This window comes from Chelon labrosus (assembly GCF_963514085.1).
Source record: "Chelon labrosus genome assembly, chromosome: 14".
In the NCBI taxonomy this organism is placed as follows: Eukaryota; Metazoa; Chordata; class Actinopteri; order Mugiliformes; family Mugilidae; genus Chelon; species Chelon labrosus.
This window is the reverse complement of record NC_140347.1, coordinates 27,462,197-27,485,406: the sequence shown is the minus strand read 5'-3', so window position 1 is coordinate 27,485,406 and position 23,210 is coordinate 27,462,197. Positions and strand designations below refer to the sequence as shown.

Below are 23,210 nucleotides of genomic sequence, written 5' to 3'. Positions count from 1 at the left end.
AATGGTGACATCTTAGATGCTACATGCTAATCTTTCTACTTATCCTGACCTGGCTGGTCCTGGACCAACTTTGATTGTGCTGAATTCAAATGTGTGAACTCCTCTGAGACAGGCATTAATCATGCTCTATATCCTGGTCTGCGCTGACTACTGACCGTAAGCTCCTTGTTGTACTGCTCCATCTGAGCCAGTTTGTCTGTTGTCTCCTTTTCCAGAATGTCCAGCTGGTCCTTCAGCCTCCGGCAGTTCACGCCCTTCTCTGACACACTTCCAGCCATAGAGGTCAAAGCCACCGCTACAAAGCACAGGTCAAAGGTCAGAGATTCATGAGACAATATGGAGTCTGTGTGTTGTGAAAGCAGGCGTTTGCCACCCACAGGAGAATTTGTTGAGGCTCATGTTGCGGAGCTTCTCGCTCAGCCTCTGTTGTTCTGGGACAAGCTGTGAGAGCTTCCTCTGCCAGTCCTAACGCAAACAAAGAGACGCAAAGTCAGGTGAATAGTCCTTATGCAAAGAGAGAGGGCAGATGCCAAGAGAAAACACGTCTTTTAACCTCAAACTCAAGCTGAAGTGTGTTAATCTCAGCAATGCGTGTATCCCTCTTCTGATTGATGAGGTCCACCTCTGCCTTCTGAATCCGCCTCTTACTCTGAGCATCACGGAGTCGGTCTGAGATCTGCTTGTGCTTGTTGCCCTGTGAGACCAAGCAACTGATATCATGATATTGATTAACAGAGTAAAATTAAGTATGCACATTTAGCATAGCTGGCGAAGCCTCACCACAGCCTGTAGCTCCAGCTCCAGACTCTTCTTCTTCGCCCTTAGTCGAGAGATCTCTTCTTGCTCCCCCTCTTTCTTCTTGCCCAGCTCCTCTTTCTTCCCACGCTCCCACTCCTCCCTCCGCTGGCGCTCCATCTCCTGCTTTGCAGCCTGAAAGTACAAAGACGATTACCAGACATGGCAGTCTGCTTGGATGCTTGGTGCATCACAACTGCCCCCGCTCACCTCTTTCCTCTCCAGCTCTCTCAGTCTCTCCTCTTCCCTCTGTCTCTCCATCTCCCGCTGCCTCTCCAACCGCCTCTCCTCCTCAAGCCTCCTCCGGTTCTCCAGCTCCCTGGCTTCCCTCTCCCTCCGTTCTTGAGCGTCCTTCTCCTCCTTTTCTCTCCTCTCTCTTTCTTTCCTCTGCTGTTCCTCCAGAGCCACCCGTCGTTTCTCCAGCTCAGCACTGCCTCGTACAAAGTTCTCCTTCAGCTTGTCTTCAAAGGACACTGAGAAGAGGAGGAAGATGTTGGTATGATGCAGGGCAAGACTTACAACATAACAAAACATGTAATGGATGCCTTACCGCCGCTTTTGTTCTTTTGTACAGCTTCTATCTCTGTTGTATCCATTAAACTGGGAGTTATGTAGGGCCCTGTTCCATTAACAAGCTCGCCGCTGGACTTAATGCCTCCTCTGAAACAAGAAAAATAAATTAATGTTTGTGATTTTATTTCATTATTTATTTATTTATTTTTTATAAATTTTCATCTGATTCTGCGTGTTACCTGAGAGAGGGAGGTACCAGGTCTTGAGGCAGTGAGAGAGGTAGAGGGCGACCGGTCTTAGCCATGTCCACCAGGTGCATGGCCAGAATGAACTCCTCGGCTCGCAGCTGACCGTCCTTATCCACATCTGCCAGGGTCCTGCATACAAATATCACGGTACTGTATGTCAGTCAGTGTAAGAGGCGCTGTTTATGTTTGGCACATTGGAACAAACTGCAAACAAGACGTTATAAGTATAGGAAATGTGCTGGCAAACGATTGACTGTTTCCTGAAATATCTGGCAATATATTTTAAGTGGATCACTATGTCGGACATTTGGTGCTGCACAGGCAGTGTAGAGTGGGTTCATCAGAGTTGTTCCCCTGTAAACTGCTGAGTTATTCTCTGCAAGCAATCATTTTTACACAATAACAAAGTTTCTTGGGTGGGTGTGGTTTTACATTGCTATTTGAGCAATTCCGTTTGAAGCATTTATAATGGTTAGATACTACCATCTATGTATTCCGTATTATTGCACTGGGTTTGTGAACTGATGATTCCAGTAAGGCCTGTTCAAACTATAAATACACCAAAGGATGCTTTATACCACATTATTTGCCTACTGCAGTCCAAGTTTCAGATTTCATATGAACCTTAAAAGAACTCGGTTAACTCAAATTCAGATTTGGAACTACTCCTTTAATTTTGTTTCCATGTACATTTAAAAGGTGTATACTATAAGTTGGAAAACATAAAAAAGTAATTAATAGAGAGTATAAATGAGCTGAAAAAGGCAAACACAGACTGAGGGGTGAATAGCATTTAGATGATAAATATACGTGCTTAAAGACAAACAGTATATGCGTCACACTCACCAGATGGTAGCTAGCTGAGTCTGAGTCAGATTTGATGCCATCAGTGCATTCCTAACTTGAGGTCCTGCAAAGTAATGATTCGTCAGGAATGAAACAGCAGAGTGAATTCTCACAGCATCTGATATGGTCGTGTTTGTGTGCCTGCCAAGTTCTGTGAAGCGGGGTTAAGAGCAAACACAAGAGTACGTGAGAGAAAGTGACCCAGAGTGTGCTCAGTCAAACGCTGACAAGACCACTCATAAGCAGCCAAGTGGTCCTGAGAACTCTGTGTTTGTTTAGGTCTGGTGTGTGAATGTGAGTGCGTGTGGGACCCTACCAGACAAGTAGCCACTCATGAGCTTGTCCAGCGTGTTGAATTGCTGCCGGTACTTGAGTCTTGAGGCCTGTGGTACGGCCCAGTCGCTTGCACCCATCTTTGGAGAGTTGCTGGCCAGCGACGTGGTGGAGGAGGAATTTGAACTATGTAAAAAAAAGAAAAAGAAAAAAAAAAAAGAAACAGCACGTTGATGTGCTATCACCAAAAAGGAAATGACAAAGTAATACTGTGTGGTCAGCATTTTCTTTTCCTAGCGTATTCAAGACCCGAATCCAAACCACTAATTGCTCTGAGACTCCCTGGTGTTATTTCTCAGCTCTTAATTAGGTGTGGAGGAAGCTGGTGCAAACACAGACAATGACTCTCTGAAAGAAGACAGAAATGTGCTCTCGGGCTAAGCTAATCAGCCGTTCTGTTTTTATTGAAAACAATGCCTCTGCAAGAATAGCAAAAGGATGGGCTGGATCGACGATGCTCATTTGAGAGGAATGTGTTTTTTCATCATTATAGCTGGCTGGAAACTTATAACAGAGAGAGACAATAAGAGAGGGAGTGTGGGATAGTCCCTTTGCCTCAGGGCCTTTTTGTGTGTGTGTTAATTTGTTCTGTAAAAATTATATTAAAACGTGTTATAACTTTGAAATCTAAATAACAGCAGGCCATGATATTAGAAAGTATAGCAGTTAGTGCTGGAAGGTGAATGTGATCTGGGTGTCAACATGTACTTCCCTCTCGCCCTGATACCCTTATTGATGCTTGCATTTCCACCTACACCTGAGGTCAGGACTTTTTGTGTCTATTCAAAAACAACGAAATCTGATACTACTCCTATCCTTTTCTAAAACCGCACCGAATGCTAAGAGGAGGTTGAAGGACATTAGATACTCAAGGGAATCTGGTTGTTATTGAAACTGCACAAAACCTCCCAGACCTGGTTTCTTCTTTCTTTACTCCTCATTATGTCCCACTATTGTCTCTACCCCAGGCAGAGATGGTGTGCATCACACAAAAACAGAAATGAAAAGTGAAGATGTAAAACTACAAATCCCTCGACCACTATCTCATTATTTCCTCTTCCCTTGAAGATAATATTCAATGGCTAATAACATATATGACTTTATTAGCATTTAATGTTATAAAATTAGCCACAATAGAACAGTGCATATATCACATTTAGTCCATTATCTATAGACTGGTGTTGATTTATTTATCGTAGCATAACATAGATACCAACGTAGACAGACAGACAGAGTTTCTTTGAGCTAAACGCTAAGGTTAGCATGCTATATTGCGCACAAAGACAATACACGTGCCAACTGTACATGGTGTTTAGATAGTTGTTTAGCATCAGAAAACACCATGTTATCTTATTTCAGCCAACCAACCAAACTGATTCATCCTTTGGGGTCTATAATTTTATCAAATTATCAACGATAATCAACGATATTTCAATAATAAACACAAAATTGACTTCACAATGGCCATCTGGGAAAAGTTGAGGAATCAAAAAAAGACAGTGTAATTTATCCTCTGGGGAACACGAACCTTCAAAAAGAACAGTTCCGGATCAAAGTGGCACATCTCCTAAAAATGGATGTGAAACTGTCTAATGATCTCACTCTGTAAGAATGTTCTCCTATGTTTGTGACTGTAAACAAGCCCACTTCCTACTGTTTCCAAAAAGAACATCTGATTTCAAAATGTCCTTCCTGCTCCCTCTGTTATCTAAGTGTTTCATCTCTGCCTGAGTTTTGACTCTCAACCCTTCCCTTGTGGGGAAAAAAAATGCTTCTTTGTAGGCGCTAAAATAACGGATTGGCTGTTTTTGGCTTAGACCAGTGTTTATGCATATAAAAAGGGAACATAAAATACTAAAGCGTGTATGGAAATGACATACATGGTTATAAATAAATGTTTCAGGTTGACTTTAACTTTTGACTTTAAGGCACACACAACATTCATATGTTTCAGCCAGATGGTGTATGTGCTATGTGCTTGTTGCAATTCGTTACTGATTAATCCATCGGTGTAGAACCAAATCTAAGAATAGCATAAAGACTATTTTCATGGCATGCTAAAGCCCGTTTATTTATTTAAAGTCGTCTTATCACCTGCTCGATCCCAGGTCCAGTAGAGAGTTGGCTTTTGACATGCCGGTGGATGGAGAGAACGCCATAGGAGAGGAGAAGCCGGAGAGAGGGAGCGCTGTAAAGAGTGAGAGGCAGCTTGTTAACAGTTAAATATCATTCTGGCAAATATTACGAGTTTTAGTGTGTACATACAGAGCGTGCATGCGCTTTAAGTGTGTCTCTGACTGCAGACGTGCAGAGTGAACTTGCCCTTGAATCTATGTACATCTAATCTTATCTCCTCATACTTTACAGTCGCGGCACACGGCGCTCGAGCAGCAAGGTTATTGACATCTGGTGAAAACTAAAGGGATGGTGGTTGACTGCAACCCAGTGCTAAAGAGGGATCGTCTCAACAGCTGTGACAGTGATGTATTCCCATAAGCACAGAGAGGGGGATAAAGACACAGGGAACACCAAATAACACAGTAATTTCACTCACTCTCATTAAATTGTTCCTTTCACAGCTAAATATTGTATTTGAACAGACAGTGTGGGATTAAAGACAGCAGCCAAGGGACAGATGGAGGAGGTGAGAAATGAAGAGATAAATTGAGAAATCCAAATAGAACAATCTGCCAAAATGAGGATGTATATATTACATATGCATACCCACACTTTACATCAACGTCTTTTTTATGCAATAAGAAACAGCAACTTTAGCAAAGGCTGTGAAGGCTTTTCACCTTGATGATGAAAAGCTGTTGTGCTGCATCTAACGCATACACGCCCATATGCAATGCAAGGCATGCGCACACCAGAAGACCGTTATAAGACCTTGGGGAGTAGATGGATGAGGTGCAGCAGCCCTTTCATGTTTCAGAGTGTAATCCTGGCTACGTTACTGCACCGCTGAAGTTCAGGATATGAATAACTGACCCCGATGCACCAAATATTCTACCAGGATTATTTGTGCACTAAATTCATCGCTTAGTTTGTACATAGAGTCCTTCTTAAGCTGTTAGCAGCTGGTAGTTTCACATGAGTGATTTACTAAATGGGGCTGCACCATTAAAAATAGCTTGGCGTGTAAATTGTGTCGAAAACAAGCTGCCAAACATAACAGCATTAAGTGGCTGAGAAATATGTTAACTTAGAGTGACAATCCATTTCAAATGTAGACATGACTTACTTTTATTTATACTGCATATGCATAGTTTCAGTGTTAGAAATATCATATTATGCTAATGTACTGACACTATTTGGTCTTTTAGATGGATGCTAACAATTGGCAATTTACTGTAGTGTTGCTAAACTGTGTATAATATTAAATTCTCTGTATTTTTACTCCGCACTCAAAATGTGTCACATATTAGCATGCAAACTTTATCATTATCAGTTCGGTTTGCAATGAAGCAGTTGTGCCACTTAGTTAATTATGGTTAAACAAGTTTGCACCTACAATAAACTCATGCAACATAGAATATGCAATGACAGAACCACTGACTGTATATAAAGATGGACCAAAAAAAAAAAACCCATATGATTCCTCAACTGCAGTTTTGAAGGTAATTCAAAAAAGATCAAAAAAGTACAGTATGAGTGGAGCTGAGGTATATATGCAAACTAATTTATCGTAGCTCTTAAGGTGGACATTTTAACGCGGAGGTCTATGGGGATTGACTCACTTTTGGAGTTAGCCTCTAGTGGCCATTCAAGGAACTGGTGTTTTTGACACTTGGTGTTAGCATACTTTTTTTTTTTGCCATTTTTAAAAACCTACTATCTATACTTTTTTTTTTTTGTTTCACAGACCCTATCTAAAACACAAGCTTCCTGACCTAACTCTAACCCTTTTTCAAAATTGATGGTTGACAATGAAATCTACTAAAGTGAATATGAATTAATTTAACTGAAAGCTACAAAAAATAATTCAACATCTTCAGTGTACATTACAATTAATTGGTGCAAGCCCACTGATCATTATCTGTCTTGACTGATCCAACGAGAAAATCCAAATGGTTCCACTGCAGAACCAACCTGCATTGTTGGGAACTAGCGGTGGGGTGAGGAGGTTGATATTGCCGTTGGGGAGCCCATAGTTTCCGAGCGAGGTGATGAGGGGCAGAGTCATTGGCGCTGGCATCAGGGGTTGCACAGAGGGCATGGTGGGGTTAGCTGGGATGGGTGTTAGGATGGGCATGGCTGACACAGTGGACATAGATGAAAGACCAACTGATAGGTTTGGCATTGAACCCATTCCTACAAGGAGGAAACACACAAGTAAACAGGAAGAGATCAAAAGCACGCTTTGAGACAAGTGAATACAGCTCTGGGAACAATTATGAGACCACTGCAAATTATTCTGAAATCAGCATCTCTGCATGACAGCCATTTTATTCCAGTGTCTGCTGAATTCCAACACAAGCACACTGCATTCTGTTAAATGAGGCAGTGATTAGTTGATCACCTGAACTAAATCTTATTTAACAAGGAAAGGTATAAAAACCACGCCTGTGGGCATCACTGTCCTCTTGCAGTAGGACCAGCTGGATGGAAAAAACAGTGCTGGTAGTACCTCAAAAGTAACTGGAATCAAAAACTATTAACCATGCCGAAAGAGTCGAAAAGATGAGTTTTGAGTGAAGAAAAGAAGGTTTCAATTCTGGCTTTACTGGCAGACGGATACAGTCAGTGTCAAGTTGCTTTCTTCCTTAAAATTTCTAAGATGGCAGTTTATAAGAACAAGGTCAAACAGCACACATTGGGGACAACAAAGCCACAGACCGGCAGAGGGCAAAAATGTCTATCCACTGACCAGGATGACCGTCAACTCATTCGAATGTCACTCAGCAACTGTAGCATGACATCAAGTGACCTACAAAAAGAATGGCGAGTGGCAGCTGGGGTGAAGTGCACATTAAGAACGGTTTGTAACAGGCTCCTAGCTCAGGGCTAAAGTCAGGTAGAGAAAAAAAGCCTTCATCAATGAGAAGCAAAGAAGAGTCGGGCTGATGTTTGCAAAAGTGGAGTAAGGTTCTCTTATCTGATGAGTCAAATTTTCATCTTTGCCCCACACCTGGTCGTTTAATGGTTAGACAGAGAGCTGGAGAGGCCTACAAGCCACAGTGAAAGACACATTTGTCATTTTCTGCAAATAAATGCTCTGAATGACAATATTTATATTTGGAATTTGGGAGAAATGTTGGAGGCACTTTATAGACATAATATATAGACTTTAACGCATACCTAGAAATGCTAAAATCAGAGAAACTGGTGAGAAACTTGCAGTGGTCTCCTAATTTTTTCCAGAGCTGTATACGAGTACAGTGTTATTATCAAGGACTTGAGCTGCCAGTGCTACCATTTAAGGGGAAGAATGAACATGTAATGGACTTTAGAGACCTCTTAAGAGATTTATTTTACCAAAACGTGCTGATGTTGGGATGGCTGAACCACAGTTGGACACAGGGGGCTGCTTCATGACGCCTGGCAAGGCAGAGGGTAAGTTACGCCCTTGAAGCTTCAGTTTAATGAGCTTCATGGCGATGGAAAACTCCAGCCTGTCCATCTTCCCATCACTGTCCATGTCAGCCAGGTTCCTACATGGAAGAAAAGAGTGCACCATGATATACAGTATTTATAGCAAAGTCTGTATTCCTGGTTTTTATTTTTTTTTCCTTCAGAGACAATAGAAAAGGCCAGTTACTCAGGGGACAAGGCTCTGGCGGGATTGAATTCCAGCAGTAGCATTATACACACAAACGCTTTTAGAATTACAGCACACAAACACACACTTTCTTCCCGTTCTCTGACACACACAGTTCACTAGGCGTGGCAGGCTGTGAAGGAAATGAGCGCTCAACAGGAAGTTGAAGGCAGGCTGCGCGCTAAACTAACTCCAAGAAACAAAGCTTGGATCCACTGACCCACTCGCTCCAGCTTAAATAGGATTTTTGGTGCTTACCAAATCTCAGCCAGGACAGAAGCAGGGAGGCCAGACTGGAGAAAGAACTTCCTTGCTTGTTCTCCTGAAGGCAAACAAGAAATCACAAGGGCCCGGTGAGTCCAGTAACGTGGTTCAGCTCAGATACTTATAACACACTAGATGTTAAAAGTGACTAAAGCCTACCTGAGACGTAGCCGAGGACGGGGGCGAGGGAATCAAACTGTTTGTCATGTTTCCCCCTCTCCTCTGGAGTAATGGCCCACACACTGGCTCCACCTGAACAAAACCAAGAGACAGTAGAAGTTGATTTAAATCAAGTGGTGAAAGCATTAAAGCAACACTTCATAATATTTTAGGTGCCGGCCTTTTAAAACAAATCATCTTCCGGAGCGACAGCGAGAGGCAGCCTACACAGTAACTCTACCTCTGTCCTCTTCTACTTTCGTCTCTTTTACTCACGATTTTACTCATGTTGAACATATAGACTTACGCCTGGTATAGGAATGCATCAGGTGTGCACATACATGTGTTAGCTTTATAGCACATGCACAGTATAGACGCAGATTATTTTGCTGTGTCGCCCTGAGTTTCTCCTGCAGGGGATCAATAAGATTCTTACCACTCAAAGCCACTCCACACTGGCTGCACAGCAGTTTTGACCACTTCAACTAAAAAGAGACTTTCCTATGTGGCTTTTTCTATATTTAATTTAACTTTAGCTTTAAAGGAATTCACAAAAAATAGGGCAACAGTTTCAAAGCAGTTACTAACCTGAGAGTTTTCAAAGTCAGTGCAGGGCTCTTTGAAAATCTTCTACTTTTATTTGTGCTCTCTGATAATGAATAAAGGTAACATCGTTGTTAAGTGGGATTTGTGCAGAAAGATGTTTGAAGATTGTGACCAAATATACACCTCAAAACCACCATAAAAACTGACATGCATCTTCTTTAAGGTTCTCAGACATCCAGGTCATGGTATATCTAAAGCAACTAGACTTGTCTGAGTTTTCTTTAAGATGGCCAGAAGCTACATGCTCAAGCTGTGAGTGAGAATGATTTTTTTGGGGGGTACAGGTGTCAAGATTATGTTGCAAGTAGCTAGGAAAGGGGTGTTTCAGTCCACATTCCCTATCTAAAGAGGATTTTCCACATTTACATTCCTGTTTATTCCTCTTTCAAACCATTTATTTTTGGTTTTAAATAAAAGAACAAAGCTCTACAATCGGGTAGGAGGTAACCAACACAACAAATTCACATTAAGCAACCAGTCAGCAAAAAAGTCAGCAGCAACAGATCCTCAAAGTCGAAATCTTAAAACAGAATTCGGAATCGCGTGTCTTTTCTTTTTACCTCACCACCTAAAATGTGTGCATAAGTCCCACTCTAAATGATCTTCCCCTCATATGAAACCCCTCTTAACCGACTCCCGACAATGATTAATGTATAAAACTGTCTGGTCAGCTTTTTTTCACCGCGCTCCGCTCTTGCATATCTCAAGTTAAGTGCGGGGTTGGGCCATGAATTAAATATGAAGTCGCTGTGTGAGGGGTGCGAAACTCAATTCTGCCTCGACCCCATCAGACGGCTTCAGCAGAGTGTGAAGATTAAAATCCGGGCTGATTAGCCATGAATTAGTCAAATCATAACGCGATTAGGGGGAGATTCTTCCTTAGCAGTTTTTCCCGAACCTGAAATCTTGAAAAAGAATTGACAAGTACAGATGCATCTGCACTTATGGAGGTAACTGACAGAGATAAAGATAAGGAGAGAGTGGTAGAGTGGTAGAGGTAAGAAGGAGAGAAGGAGACCTGGAACATGGAAGTCAGACCGACAACTCATAACCTTTTTTAGGGGGACAGTTGGTCTGGAGTTGCCCTGTTGGGGACTGATTATGCTCCAGTAATGATCTGCTGGGCCAATCAAATTGTCTGGACATGCTTTATGTGGTGATGGACAGAAGGGCAACAGCAATATAGTCATACAGATCATCTGAGCGCCGTCCAGTTATGTATTTTTTTTTTCACGTATCAGTGTATTACCATACTTATATTCTGACTGATATTCCACAAACCAGAGGGTTAGCAGTTTGAACCCCAGTACATGGACCACACTACGAGTAAGACACTGAACCCTGAGTTGCTACCTATGCCTGACACTGGTGTCTAAATGTTTATGTGCTTGTTTGAATGAATGGGTAGATGCATCATTCTGACTGCAAAGCCCTTTGAGCATTAGTAAGCAGAAAAGCGCTACATAAATACCAGACCATTTACCAGTTGAGTCTGGCTTCACCAGGCTAAGAGAGTGATTCACTTCAGATGATTTGAAATGACAATAGGCGAGGGATGAAATGTGTTTAGCAGCTGGTGGCAGCATGTAGGTGTAAGAGACCTCCACAGACTTGACTCAGCCTGCACACGCACAACAAACTTTCTCATGCTCTTCTGCAGCTCGCTTCCGGGACCAGCTCAGGCAGCAACAGACGGGCTGCCCTGATGCTAACGGCTGTTACCATAGCGACCGCGGTGGCCTCAGACTAAATGTGCACACGGATTTCTGAGAAAAAGATGGGAGCGTACTTTTGACTGAAAACAACATGTTGAGTTTGTTGTCCTCTATATTTATTGCTCCCATTCTAGTAGGAAAACTGTACTACTGTACACACTGTAGCATCTGCTTCACCATTCATGTTTAAAATTAACACACGTGATTTCTTATCGTGTGTTGTTAGGAGCAGCTGTTATCCAACAGGAAGTCATCTCTCAGTTTATGATTTTACAATCAGAGAAAGATGGACGGGTGGATAGAAAAATGAGATTCTTGTCGGTTTGCATCTTCAGAGGCACCGTATCTAGACTGTAATTTACTCCCCAGCTTCAGGAAATACCACCCTGCCCATGATGGAACTTCCACCCCAGCGCTAACCCAAACAATCCCCTGGCTCTTGTTGATCGCACACAGACATAATTCACATATATCTCCCGAGGAATGACACAATGGAGAGCTGAGCTTCAGACGCAGCACAGAATGTAGCCAGAAAAATAAAAAGTAGAGCAACTACTTTTACGGGGTAAAAGGGAGGAAGAATCTAATTTTGCGAATATGTCTGAGTGGATACTGCCAGCTGTTCGCCTCACTGAAAAATGTTTGCTAGCAAACACTCGGCCCAACTGCCTCGAGCTGCTTTCAGTGTCTAAACAAACCACGGAAGCAACACCTGTTCAGGTTTATACTTTTTCCCTGACAAAGCCAGCGTGAGTGGCTCACGGTGGCCGACCTACTTCTGGCACCGTCAGCGGAAAAAGGGAGCTGCCGTAAAAAAAGGAGAAAGTAATTAATCTCACACTGAGATGTAAGTATTCTTCACATTGTCTCATTGGCTTTGACGGCCCTCATTTGGAAGCTATTGTGAGTGAGAAAGGGAGGCGATATTTAGCACAGCGCCACTGGGACGTGTAGCTAGCATGGCCGCGTTCACAGGCCTGTCAGTCTTCTGGAGTGTGGATCAGTAAGGGCTGGATGCCGTGTGAAGAAGTGGGCCACTGCAAAGCTTCTTACGCAGCAGTGGAAGAATCTACTGGAGTTGTCTATGGCTTGACATTTGACACTCTTTTTTCTTTGTTAAGAATGATTTTTAAGATAAAAAAAACATTACAGACATTACATGTAACATAGCAAAACAGTCCTCAGGCTCTGGGGGATGGAACTAGGCTGCCCCACATGTTGCATAGTCAATCCCATTTAAATGACTTTGCGTTATACATCTTTTAAATTTGTCTGTTTCCAGTCTGAGGGAAAAAGTCAACTTCTCCGTTGTCAGTCCTCGATGTTAAGTACCTCTTTTCCTGGTAATGGCATCTGAAATTATCCTAAACGTGTATTCTTTGCCTCTGGAGTTCCAGCGTTCATTTCACCATCGTAAAAATCCACTGTCAAATTTTCTCCGTGCATTTCTTAATCGCCAGCCAATTAGGAACGATCCCCAAGGGACATAGAAATAATTTGTCTTTTGTTGTCTTAAAGGCTTGTTTAATACAAATTTGTCTTTCCTGATTCCGATACCTCAACTCATACAACGTTTACTCACAAAATGTTAGACACTCCTTTTCCCCCAAAGTCCCTCAAATGAAGCTTAGTTGAAAGTTGAATAAGGAAGTCTGTCCCCTGCATTATGTTTCTTTGAATGCGAGCTATTCGTGTCTATTTCCCACAAAATAAACAAAATATGTCAAAATATCTTAATTCTCAATATCTACGTCACCGCTCTGGTCCGGTGATCATTAGTCTGTCCTCTCTGAGAATCCCTGTATTTTAGATTCACTGTCACTCTGCTTTCAGGCCATCTATTGCGCAACCCTCCTCCTCTTCCTGGTTGTACTAGGAGTCTTCATCAGAGGTTTCTAGACTCCAGGGGGTCTCTGTTTTCTTTCATTGCCTGGGAGTCAGGTCCGTGATATCGACACACTGAGCACTAAATTGACTTCAAAGAACTACCGGCAACATAGGCAGACTGTGACACCACTTCAGAATTTGATTAGTAAATTTTTCTAACAAGTATTGCAAATGAGTATAAGAAGAAGACCTAGCGTTTCAGACCCCAAGAACCGCATTTTTGGCAACATCTGTAGGAACATATGCTATGTTTTCTTTGCTGTAAATTGTTGCCTGTTATATTTCTTTTTGTCTCAAAACCATTAAACCTCACATTCTTGTTTTGCATCTTGTTTTTCTCTAGTCTTAACAAAAACTCAATCAAAAAACAAGACTTTTCTACGTCATCACATGAACTGCAATACAGGATCATCCCAAAACAACCGCCTTTGCAGAAACCTAGAACACAAACCCTCATTGAACACACATAAGCCCTGCTGCCAGTATTGATACATTATAGCATGGAGTCTAACCGCTTCCACGGCAACGTCACCTGTGCAGACTTTGAACCAACTGTACCACGGCTCTGCACCACGAGAGCCTCAGCTTCTTGTGTGCTTTCACTTGTGTGCTGTTGTCTAGGTGTTGTTCAGACCTCAGGAGAGGCTTAAGTCAATCCCCCAAACGCCTAGCTCTGGTCTTCTGGGAGAAACCACATCACTGCCTTCATTACTATTTACACATCAAACACTTCACCTGGGGAGGACAAGCTGGGGTCTCAGATTGCTCCAACAGCCACTGCACACTGCAGCATTTCAGTCTTAACACACACTCCTCATCTTATGTAGAGCTGTTCCATACTGTCCACCCGGTTTGGAATATCACAGACTGATATCTAATGCGTCCATGAAAGTGCACATAGCTCTGCCTCCCTTATGTTTCCAAGAGAAACTCATCACATGCTGATGTTTCATGCATCTCATTTTTTGCCCAGTGTCACTCCGCTGGATTACGGCAGAGAGCGTACTTGTGTGGTTTGGCACTTTTGTTAAACTGCAGAATTAGTCACGAGGACAAGATGCTTCCCACAAACACACTTTGGCTGATGCATTTCCCGTAGAGGGCCTTGAGGAACGCCAGCTGTGTTCTACGATCAAAGGGTGGAGACAAGAGGATTAATACACACTATTAAGCAATTCGGTTCACTGCAAGGATCTTCCAGTCTGAGCACAGCAGAAGACAGTCCCTCACACACACACAGGCATACACGGAAATAGCTCATGATTTGCTTAAACTTAATTAAAAGGTAATTTTGTCATAGCCTTTTACGCTGCTGTACTAAAGACTGAGGACTCTTGATTTCTGGTGTGGGATCAATGATGGATTTAGTTAAAGCCTGATCTTTCACTCTGAAGGCGGATCAATATCCCCATTACCATGATCTCACACTTCACGTTTGGGACGAGCTACAGAAAGGGAGCCCAAGCTGACTGAAACCGATGCACTCATGTTTGGTCTTGGCGGAAAGATGTTTGTTTTAAAAAAAAAAAGGAATTAAAAAAAAGACGCACAATCTGCTTATTCTCAAGATGCTTATTCTTTGTCTGATTTCTTCATCTTCCCAGTTAATTTTCAGCTCTGGTCTTTGTCGCAAACAAAGTGCACAACGTGTAACGTCACAAGCACTGATTCAAACGCTGAAGACAAAAACGTGTTCTTACCGTTCATGGCTGCAGGTGGAGAGCACGGGCAGAGGGGGAAGTCCTCTTACTCAGCTGGCTAGCTCTCAGACATCTGCAGAGAAAGAGAGAGAGAGTGAGAGAAAGACGTGAGTGTGATTGTGTCTCCTGAAGCAGTGGGTATAAGTGGGGAATGCAGGCGTGTGTGTGTGAATGAGGAAAGATGAATGTGTGCAAGAGCAAAAAAGAAATCTCATTTCTTTGTTAACAACGCAAGGAAGGCACAGTGAGCGGCTAACACGGTAAGGGATGACAGAACAAGGGGAGGACAGCGGAGGGGAAATAAAGAGAGAGAGGGGGGGACAAAATTACAGAGAGAGGAGGGAGAGAGGGAAACAGAAGGCAGAGACAAGACAATGCTCATACGGAGCAGTAGGCAAGGAGAGGACAGACAGACAGACAGACAGACAGCCGAGGGATACAGAGGAGGGAGAAATGATGGTGGTCTGTGAGAGAGGAAGCATTTATCATCTCCTGCTCTCAGTTCACAGATGACGGCTCAGTCCTTTGCAAATCTTAGCGTGTCCGTATTTCTCCAAGGATGTTTTAATCTGTGACATTTAGTTTTCTATGCAAACACCATCCATCCATTCATGGCTTTATATCAGGTCGTTCTGACGTCAATACAAATATGAATCTTACCAAAAACATACAGTAATACTTGTTATATTACAAATAATTGACTAATAACCTAGATAAATATTAGTCCAATTAGGAATATAATTATTTGCCTGACTAGAAATCTATAAATATTCATTCTGCAAGATAAATAATTGTCCGAATAGGGTCTCAGTATATTATATACTGTACGTTTTTGCTTTGGGTACATACATATTCCTGAAATTAGGAATACAAATATTTCTTTTCATTCCAATTAATGTCTGTTAAGTCGCTTCTACCACCGAAATAGGTTAAGGCAATGGTAGCTGAGCCTACTGAGGCCCACTGATAAAAGTACTGCAATATTTATGCACCGATCAGACCATCATGATCACTGGTCAAGTGAATATCACTCATTATATGAAGACTTTGCCGAGGCAGGATAAAATGCCGAGTGGAAGGATTTGAGCGACTTCGACAAGGGCTGTGATGGCTAAAGGACAGGGAGAAAGCATCTCTAAAACTGCTGTTCTCATAGAAAGGTTGCCATAGCCACGGGCATGTGCTTGGTCTGTAATGATGTTTAGGTGGCGGTATGAATGTTAGGGCCCAGGTTTCCCGAGAGAACGTGACGTCAGGAAGCGACCACCGACGTTATTTACTCCAGCGGTTGGTGGTTCCTGCATTATCCTGCATTAAGTTACTGTTAACCCAAGTCATTTCACCGTGCTCTGCTGTTCACAGAGTCATGCGGCATGAAATCAGATCACGGCTTCTCGCAGAACGATGGAAAACGAACAATTACTTCTGTATGAATGTGATAATAGTCTGATTTGCTCCCCTCGGCATTCTGTGACCTGCGCTATTAAACCACATTCGCTGTTACCACCTGTAATTACAGCTGAACTGTTCAAAATTGCCACTTTGAATGTATCCGCATTGTGCAAACAAGCCACACAAATAAAGATTTATGACCGAATTGAATGCAGTCTGTGTCCACAGTGGTCTACGCGCAGGAAGCCTAGACCCACTCCTCTGTGGGATCTTTGGAAGGATCCCAGCAGATACAGAGGACAGATGAGCCCATGCAGGTAAAACACTGAATGTGGAAAATGAGTCCAAGGTGTAATAGGGCGCCATTTTTTTCAACACCATGCCACATTAAAATCATCTGCGCAAAGGGTTGGGTTACACGTCTAATCTCTCGTAACTTGTCCGCTTGATTTCTCTTGCTATAAATTCCGCTGGTTTGCTTTGCTTGTTCTTTCTGGATCATTTTTCACATCAATTGTTTTGCCAATATACTCCATGTGTAGTCAATCATTCGTGCCTGCTACATTTTAAATTGAAAATGTACACTTTGGTATAGATGTACTTTTCCTCCCTTTTCACTCTGAGCTCAATTTCCTCCTATTTGTGCAGTTTCTCGCGCTATTATTTTAGAAACTTTCAGTCCTGTTTTCAGATTTTATCAGTCCATCCACCCAGACGTACCCCATATTTCTTCTTATTTCATATTTCTATCGCTCTTTCTACAATCCTATAGCTAACAAGCAATCCTTCTTCACATCATCGGTGCTTCTTTTCAGTCTTCTCTCTGCTTTCACCAGCTCATTTCTTCACACCATCTTTTCCCTCACTTCACTCTCCACCTTATCTTTTCCACTTAAGCTCCTCTATTTCCGATTCCTCCTTGATTCAAACATGCATTCCTTCTTCCATTCGTCTCCCACACTATATATTCCATCCCTTCCTATCCTTCCGCTCCCATTACACTATTGCTCCATCACTGGCTTCCCTGTTATTGTGTGAATTCCTGGATGCGAGACTGTGGTTGTGTTGTGGTATAAATCATTCTCCGCACATGCTGCCGCTGCCAATTACTTAAGAGCAATGAACCGCACACTGTGGCGTATGCCTCTGTACACTCTTGATGGTCTACGCTGGTGCCGGTGCACAAACTCTCACATATTGGGATAAATGACTCGCAGGTAAGCAAACATGGAATGACCTTTCAGGTTCACAATCAGAAATTCATTGAAGAAATCACACAAAGTAGTGCTGCAAATGAAGCGGTTACACAAAGACAGTCTTGTTTATCATATCTATAGTGGATTCAGAAAGTTTCATTTGTATTCAAATGCCCCATTGCAGCAAGGTCCATAGCTTGCAGTTCTTGATAATTTCTATGTACAATCTTTCCACAGCTGAGAGTCAGTAATGATACAATCCTGGCATTGTCATCTTGGAATATGCCCATGTCATCAGGGAAGAAAAACTCCATTGATGGAATAACCTGGTCATTCAGTATATTCAGATAGTCAGCTGACCTCATTCTTTGGACACATAATGTTGCTGAACCTAGACCTGAGCAACTGCAGCAACCCCAGATCATAGCACTGCCCCCACAGGCTTGTACAGCAGACACTAGGCATGATGGGTGCATCACTTCATCTGCCTCTCTTCTTACCCTGATGCCCCCATCACTCTGGAACAGGGTAAATCTGGGCTCATCAGACCACATGACCTTCTTCCATTGCTCCAGAGTCCAATTTTTATTCTCCCTAGCAAATTGAAGCCTTTTTTTCCAGTTAGCCTCACTGATTAGTGGTTTTCTTAAGGCTACACAGCTGTTCAGTCCCAATCCCTTGAGTTCTCTTCACATTGTACGTGTGGAAATGCTCTTACTTTCACTATTAAACATAGCCCTGAGTTCTACTGTTGTTTTTGTTTTCACCAATTAATCAGGATTTGTTTTTCCGAACACATTTGTTCCCCACTATCCTTTCAGTTTTTAATAATGCGCTGTTCTCAACTCAGTTTTAGTAGTTTCTACAATCTCCTTAGATGTTTTCTCTTCCTGATGCATGCCAATGATTTGACCCTTCTCAAACAGACTAACACATTTTCCACAACCACAGGATGTGTCTTTAGACATGGTTGTTTAAAAAATGAGAAGCTACTCATTGCATCAGTTGGGGTTAAACAACTTGTTTCCAACTGAAAGATAATCACCCATGCAGTAATTATCCAACAGCAGGCTCGTACCTGTTTGCTTAGTTAAATTCAGATGTCTTTTTTTTTTTTTTTTTTTTGGCCGGCCAGTGTATTTTTTGTTAAATTCCCTTAGTAAGCAACATTTTCTCAAGTCACAGATATTATTTATTTTACTCTACATTCTAAAGCACACAGGCTCATGTTAACTTTGTCAACTTTCGCTAGTTCAGTTAGCAACATGTCACACCTGATACCTGGCAGTGTTGTAAATAAAGACATTGCAACAAGCATGCCATAATGTCAACAACCTGACAATTAAAACGTTAATTTAATTAAGTCTCACCCATATTTCCACTGACATGTAGCTATGTAAATAAAGTTTTTTTTGGGATCTTTACTATTTATACAAGGTGCTCAAACAAAGAAGTCTGAGCACCCTGCGCTTATGCAAACACTTTGTATAAGGGTATTTAGCAGACTGTCATCCACCCTCATACACAAACACTTCTATACCCTGAGGTGTGTGTGCTTTCAAATAAAAGATACCATCTGCTATTGGTTGCGTTGGAGAGCCTTGACAGTTCAAACAGGACATATCCTGGATAAAAACAACACTGAATCAACACTGAGGACACCCTCTACTTCAACACTGTGTGAAGCTTCACGGGCTCCCGACTAGAAGTTTCACTCTGTTTGCTCATTATCCCTGACTATGCTTTGAGTGCTTGGAATTACATCTCAATTTCCATTACAATTTTTTTTTTAAATTCATTTAGCTCTTTGCTTAATCCTTGTTGATGTGACAGATGTGTTGCAGAGAGACACTGGTAACAAGTCATCTCAGAATGATACGTGCATGCACATGTATTAAAATAAAGAAAGATTATGAGCCAAGACACTAATAATATGAAGAAAAATAAAACTCATCTATGTACCGAGACTAAAAGCCAGTCCATAATTTAAGCACAATACGAATGAAAGGGGTGTTCTATCCATCCACTGTTTATTTGGCACTGTTGTGCAGCGGGAAGTGCCAAGTATCCCAGACTTTCTTCCCCATCTAGCCTTGATGGTATATTGATGCTTAAAAATGCCGCATGTAGCATTTTCAAAGTTTGTGATTTGGGATAGTCGCTGTAAGGCCCATCGCTTCCCTGAACCCTCTGCACCGAGGGAGAAAACGAATCAAAGAACCTTTGACTCTGCCCAGCATGCTGATTGACACCTGTGTGCGCTACCCTGGACCACTTGGATGTGCATATCAATGTGCCGGCCTGTGTTAGCGAGTGTGTCCAACGCACACTCCTCACACAGAGGGGGACCCTGTTCTGGCGGACACAGCCCAGGAAGCTTGGCGGAGCCCAAGGAAGAAAGAAGCCAGTGTGTGTGTGTGTGTGTGTGTCCTGTGTGTGTGTGTGTATGTGCTGGCGTTTTCTGCCTATTCAGGGGAGGACAGAAAGGCACAGATACAAAGACACACACCTTCCTCTGTTGTGCTGCAGGTGAAAATTGGGGACGCCTCTGTCTGAAGAATCGTTCTTATGCTTTCTGCGCATTTGAGGGTCAGCAGTGATTCACTGAGGCCTCTGTCACTTCCTGCTTCCTGTAGACTCCCCAACACCTTACACTTAAAACACACACTCAGGGGCAGATCTCGCTTCAGCATCTTCCTTAGACACCTTTGCTTGAGATTTTTTACACTTCAGTAATAACACCAAGATGCCCTCAATGCAATATTTACGTCCATGCTACTGCTGCTGCCATATGACAACAGACACTAAAGTTCTAACCACTTTCATCACAACAATTAATACATGTGCATGCTTATCTGCGTGTGCGTTATGCAATGCTTTCTATCTTGGCAGGTGAATACGCAACAGTCCCAGCTGCTGGGATGGTGCCAGATGTCATGGGAGGTGCAGTTTAAATGGACTTTGCCACTTCAGCAAAAAAAAGCCTCCTCTTTCTGTCTTTTTTTCTGTCTTTTTTTTTTTTTTTTTAACTGAGAGCAGCAGGACACACACACACACATAGACAAACACCAAGCAATCTCTATAATTAGTCTACACTGCGGTGAATGAACACAAGCGTATACACATACAGCTGCCCCAATATCTTAACTATCTGAACACGTGATAATGCCTTTCCATATCTAAGCTGGGACAACAAATACACGTGACAGGCCTCTTCTAACAGGAGGTCAGCCTTGTGTTATATTTTCCATGCTTTCACAGATAAGCGTCTGGGTTTTCAACACAGATGGAGACAACGGTGTCACTAGATTGAATCGCCTTTCATGTTAAAGTGGAAGCCTGTCATTTCCAGGGAACACACATTCTCTGTGAGCTTGTACCTCAGGGGACAGGGTGAATAACCTCTGGAGTTCCAGCTCTTGCCATGTTCATGCCACTGCCTGCTGTTTATTGCCAAAGTGCTTTCTCTAACACACAAATGGGAAATTGCTCAGGCACATGAGTTACAGCGTTCATCTCAGTGTGCGTTCAAGAGGCTGGTTAACCTGTTCTGTCCTGACACCACACAGCAATTTACAACCGACAGCTCTGATTTTGGTTTAAATAAACCTCTGTTTAATTGTCAGGGGTTATTGTTGTGGACGGAATCAGATATTTTCGGACAGGTTCAGCCATATGCGGTGCTATACAGATGTATACAGACAATAGGGTAACACAGCCGTTAGAGAGTATTGGGTAAAAAAATATATATATATATATATATATTCACTATGAGCAGGGTCTGAAACTAGAGCGCTCATACGAGACACTGCCTCGCCTTTTAAATGCTGGATTTAATAAAGCAGGACATTCCACTTACCTTGAAAAGAAAAAAAAAAAAAAGGCAAAACAGGTGATAAAGCAAATAATTAAAAAAACATCCACGGCGACAGTTGCCCAGCGCGCGCTATATTCTTTTCTGTTTAAGCCTTATATTATTTTCTCTCTTCCGTTACCTGTTGCGGTAGAATAGCGGCGGTGATCGACATCCAGGCGGGCAAGCTGTCTTCTGGAGAGGGAGGAACCGATCCAGCGGCCGGGGCGGGTGCGGAATGAAAATGGGCGTCACCATCTCAGCTCCACGGCGGAGAATAATTACGTGCGGTACTTCCGGTTTGTGTATTTCAAAAGTAAAACTTCTACACATAAAAAAGGAAGCGTTGATATGAAAACTAATCACGGTCTAATTCTTTAAATATGTGTTGTGTCTAAAAGCCACACCTTTAGGTATTCACACTTGTATGTGGTGAACCGTTTAATAATCTCTGCTTATGTCTTAAACACACCAAAAAAAAAAAAAAAAAAAAAAAAAAACTGAATGGATTGATGATGACTTATTCCTTTTTTTATAGATTAATTAGTTTTCTTTGAGGAAATACAGGAGCTTCCACCTCCATCGAGCAAGCCTTTTCTTAATGTGTGTGTAAATGCTGACAGGATCAATACATCCAGATATCGGTCTGACTGAACTGTCCTAGAAGATAAGTCGGATCTGGTCAGACGGCTTTAATGGATCATCTTACCCACCTGAAGTACACTATTTTGATATCAAACCCCACTCAACTTCTGTAACCATATAAATCTGTTGAGGGAGCTTCAGAATGTGAAACAGCTTTATTGTCATGCATGTGCTCACGTAACAAGGAATTGGGCATTTTCCCCTCTCTGAAATGCAGTCATCTGTGTATTAATTGCATCTCTAAGGTCTGCAGTCTGAAATGTCCCCAAAGCAAACAACAGGCCGCTGGTCTGGAGCACCACCAACAGCTCAATTTCAGTATTACATTTCTAAGTTTACAATTACATCCTCATTATCAATGACACTTGCCCTAATTTCAGATACGGTAGAATTTGATGGCAAATTCTCTTATATACCTGTGATTTACTGGCAGCATATAAGGCAGATTAGGACTACTGGTTAGAAAAGCAGCTTTGGGACCTTAAGGTCACAGCCTCACATCCTGCTATGGCTATGACTCATGTGCCTTAAGGAAGCATCTAAACTGCTCCTTGGGTTCTGCAGGTGGACATGAAGTGTACATACTGCTGTGTGAATAAATGGATGGGTTAAATCCAGAGAAAGCATTTTCTCATCATAGATCAATAAAGAAAAACAATAACAATAACAAGCCTCTCTAACTGTACCTATTTGATATATGTAAGCATAAATAAAGGGAGACGAGATTCTTTCAAATTTTTATACAATTATCTACATGTATTAAAAAAAAAATCAATGCACACAACAGTAATTCAGTATATACAAGCACTGATACAGATACTTTCATCTAGTTAAATAATTTAATTGAAAATACTTGTTTAAAAGAAATATCAAAATGAGAAAAAAAATATATTTCTGAAGTCAAAAATGCAATTCGCAAAGTAGAAAAAAGGAGAACTAAAAACCAAAAAGCAAGAAGAAATAATTAATGCATTAATAATTAAGAAATAATACAAATGGATGGATTCAAATGATCTGACATCCACAAAAGTTCACCATTTCATACCCCTCATAGCCTTTTTACTAATAACTCTACTGAAAACTGACCACACAACATTAAAAATAGAAAGTAGAGTAAAAATTTCTTAACAGTGGTAAACCTTTTGGGTCCATGCTGCAGCCGCTAGCACTGAAACCTTTGTGATTAAGCAAATCCACCGTTTTAGACAGACACTAGCACAAAGTAAACAATGTTACAGCTTTTGAAACAAGTCTTAAAAAATAAGCCAGTCAACAGAAAAATATCTTCATTGCGATT

General features: G+C 41.9%; 1 protein-coding gene across 1 annotated transcript in view; it reads right to left on the bottom strand.

Moving 5' to 3' along the window:
* LOC311499457 (intersectin-2-like) overlaps positions 1-21,548 on the bottom strand; it is a 37,766-nt gene extending 16,218 nt beyond the window's left edge. Inside the window, exons 1-16 of the mRNA XM_084560434.1 lie at positions 21,275-21,548; positions 14,828-14,900; positions 8,920-9,012; positions 8,755-8,818; positions 8,214-8,389; positions 6,828-7,049; positions 4,830-4,923; positions 2,719-2,861; positions 2,403-2,466; positions 1,548-1,685; positions 1,346-1,455; positions 1,006-1,268; positions 781-930; positions 554-694; positions 378-465; positions 156-295 (exon numbers count right to left, since the gene is read on the bottom strand). Coding sequence (XP_084416560.1) covers positions 156-295; positions 378-465; positions 554-694; positions 781-930; positions 1,006-1,268; positions 1,346-1,455; positions 1,548-1,685; positions 2,403-2,466; positions 2,719-2,861; positions 4,830-4,923; positions 6,828-7,049; positions 8,214-8,389; positions 8,755-8,818; positions 8,920-9,012; positions 14,828-14,834 — 1,893 coding nt within the window. The 5' untranslated portion in view covers positions 14,835-14,900; positions 21,275-21,548. The remainder of the gene's footprint in view (positions 1-155; positions 296-377; positions 466-553; positions 695-780; positions 931-1,005; positions 1,269-1,345; positions 1,456-1,547; positions 1,686-2,402; positions 2,467-2,718; positions 2,862-4,829; positions 4,924-6,827; positions 7,050-8,213; positions 8,390-8,754; positions 8,819-8,919; positions 9,013-14,827; positions 14,901-21,274) is intronic.
* Between the last annotated feature and the right edge of the window lie 1,662 nt (positions 21,549-23,210).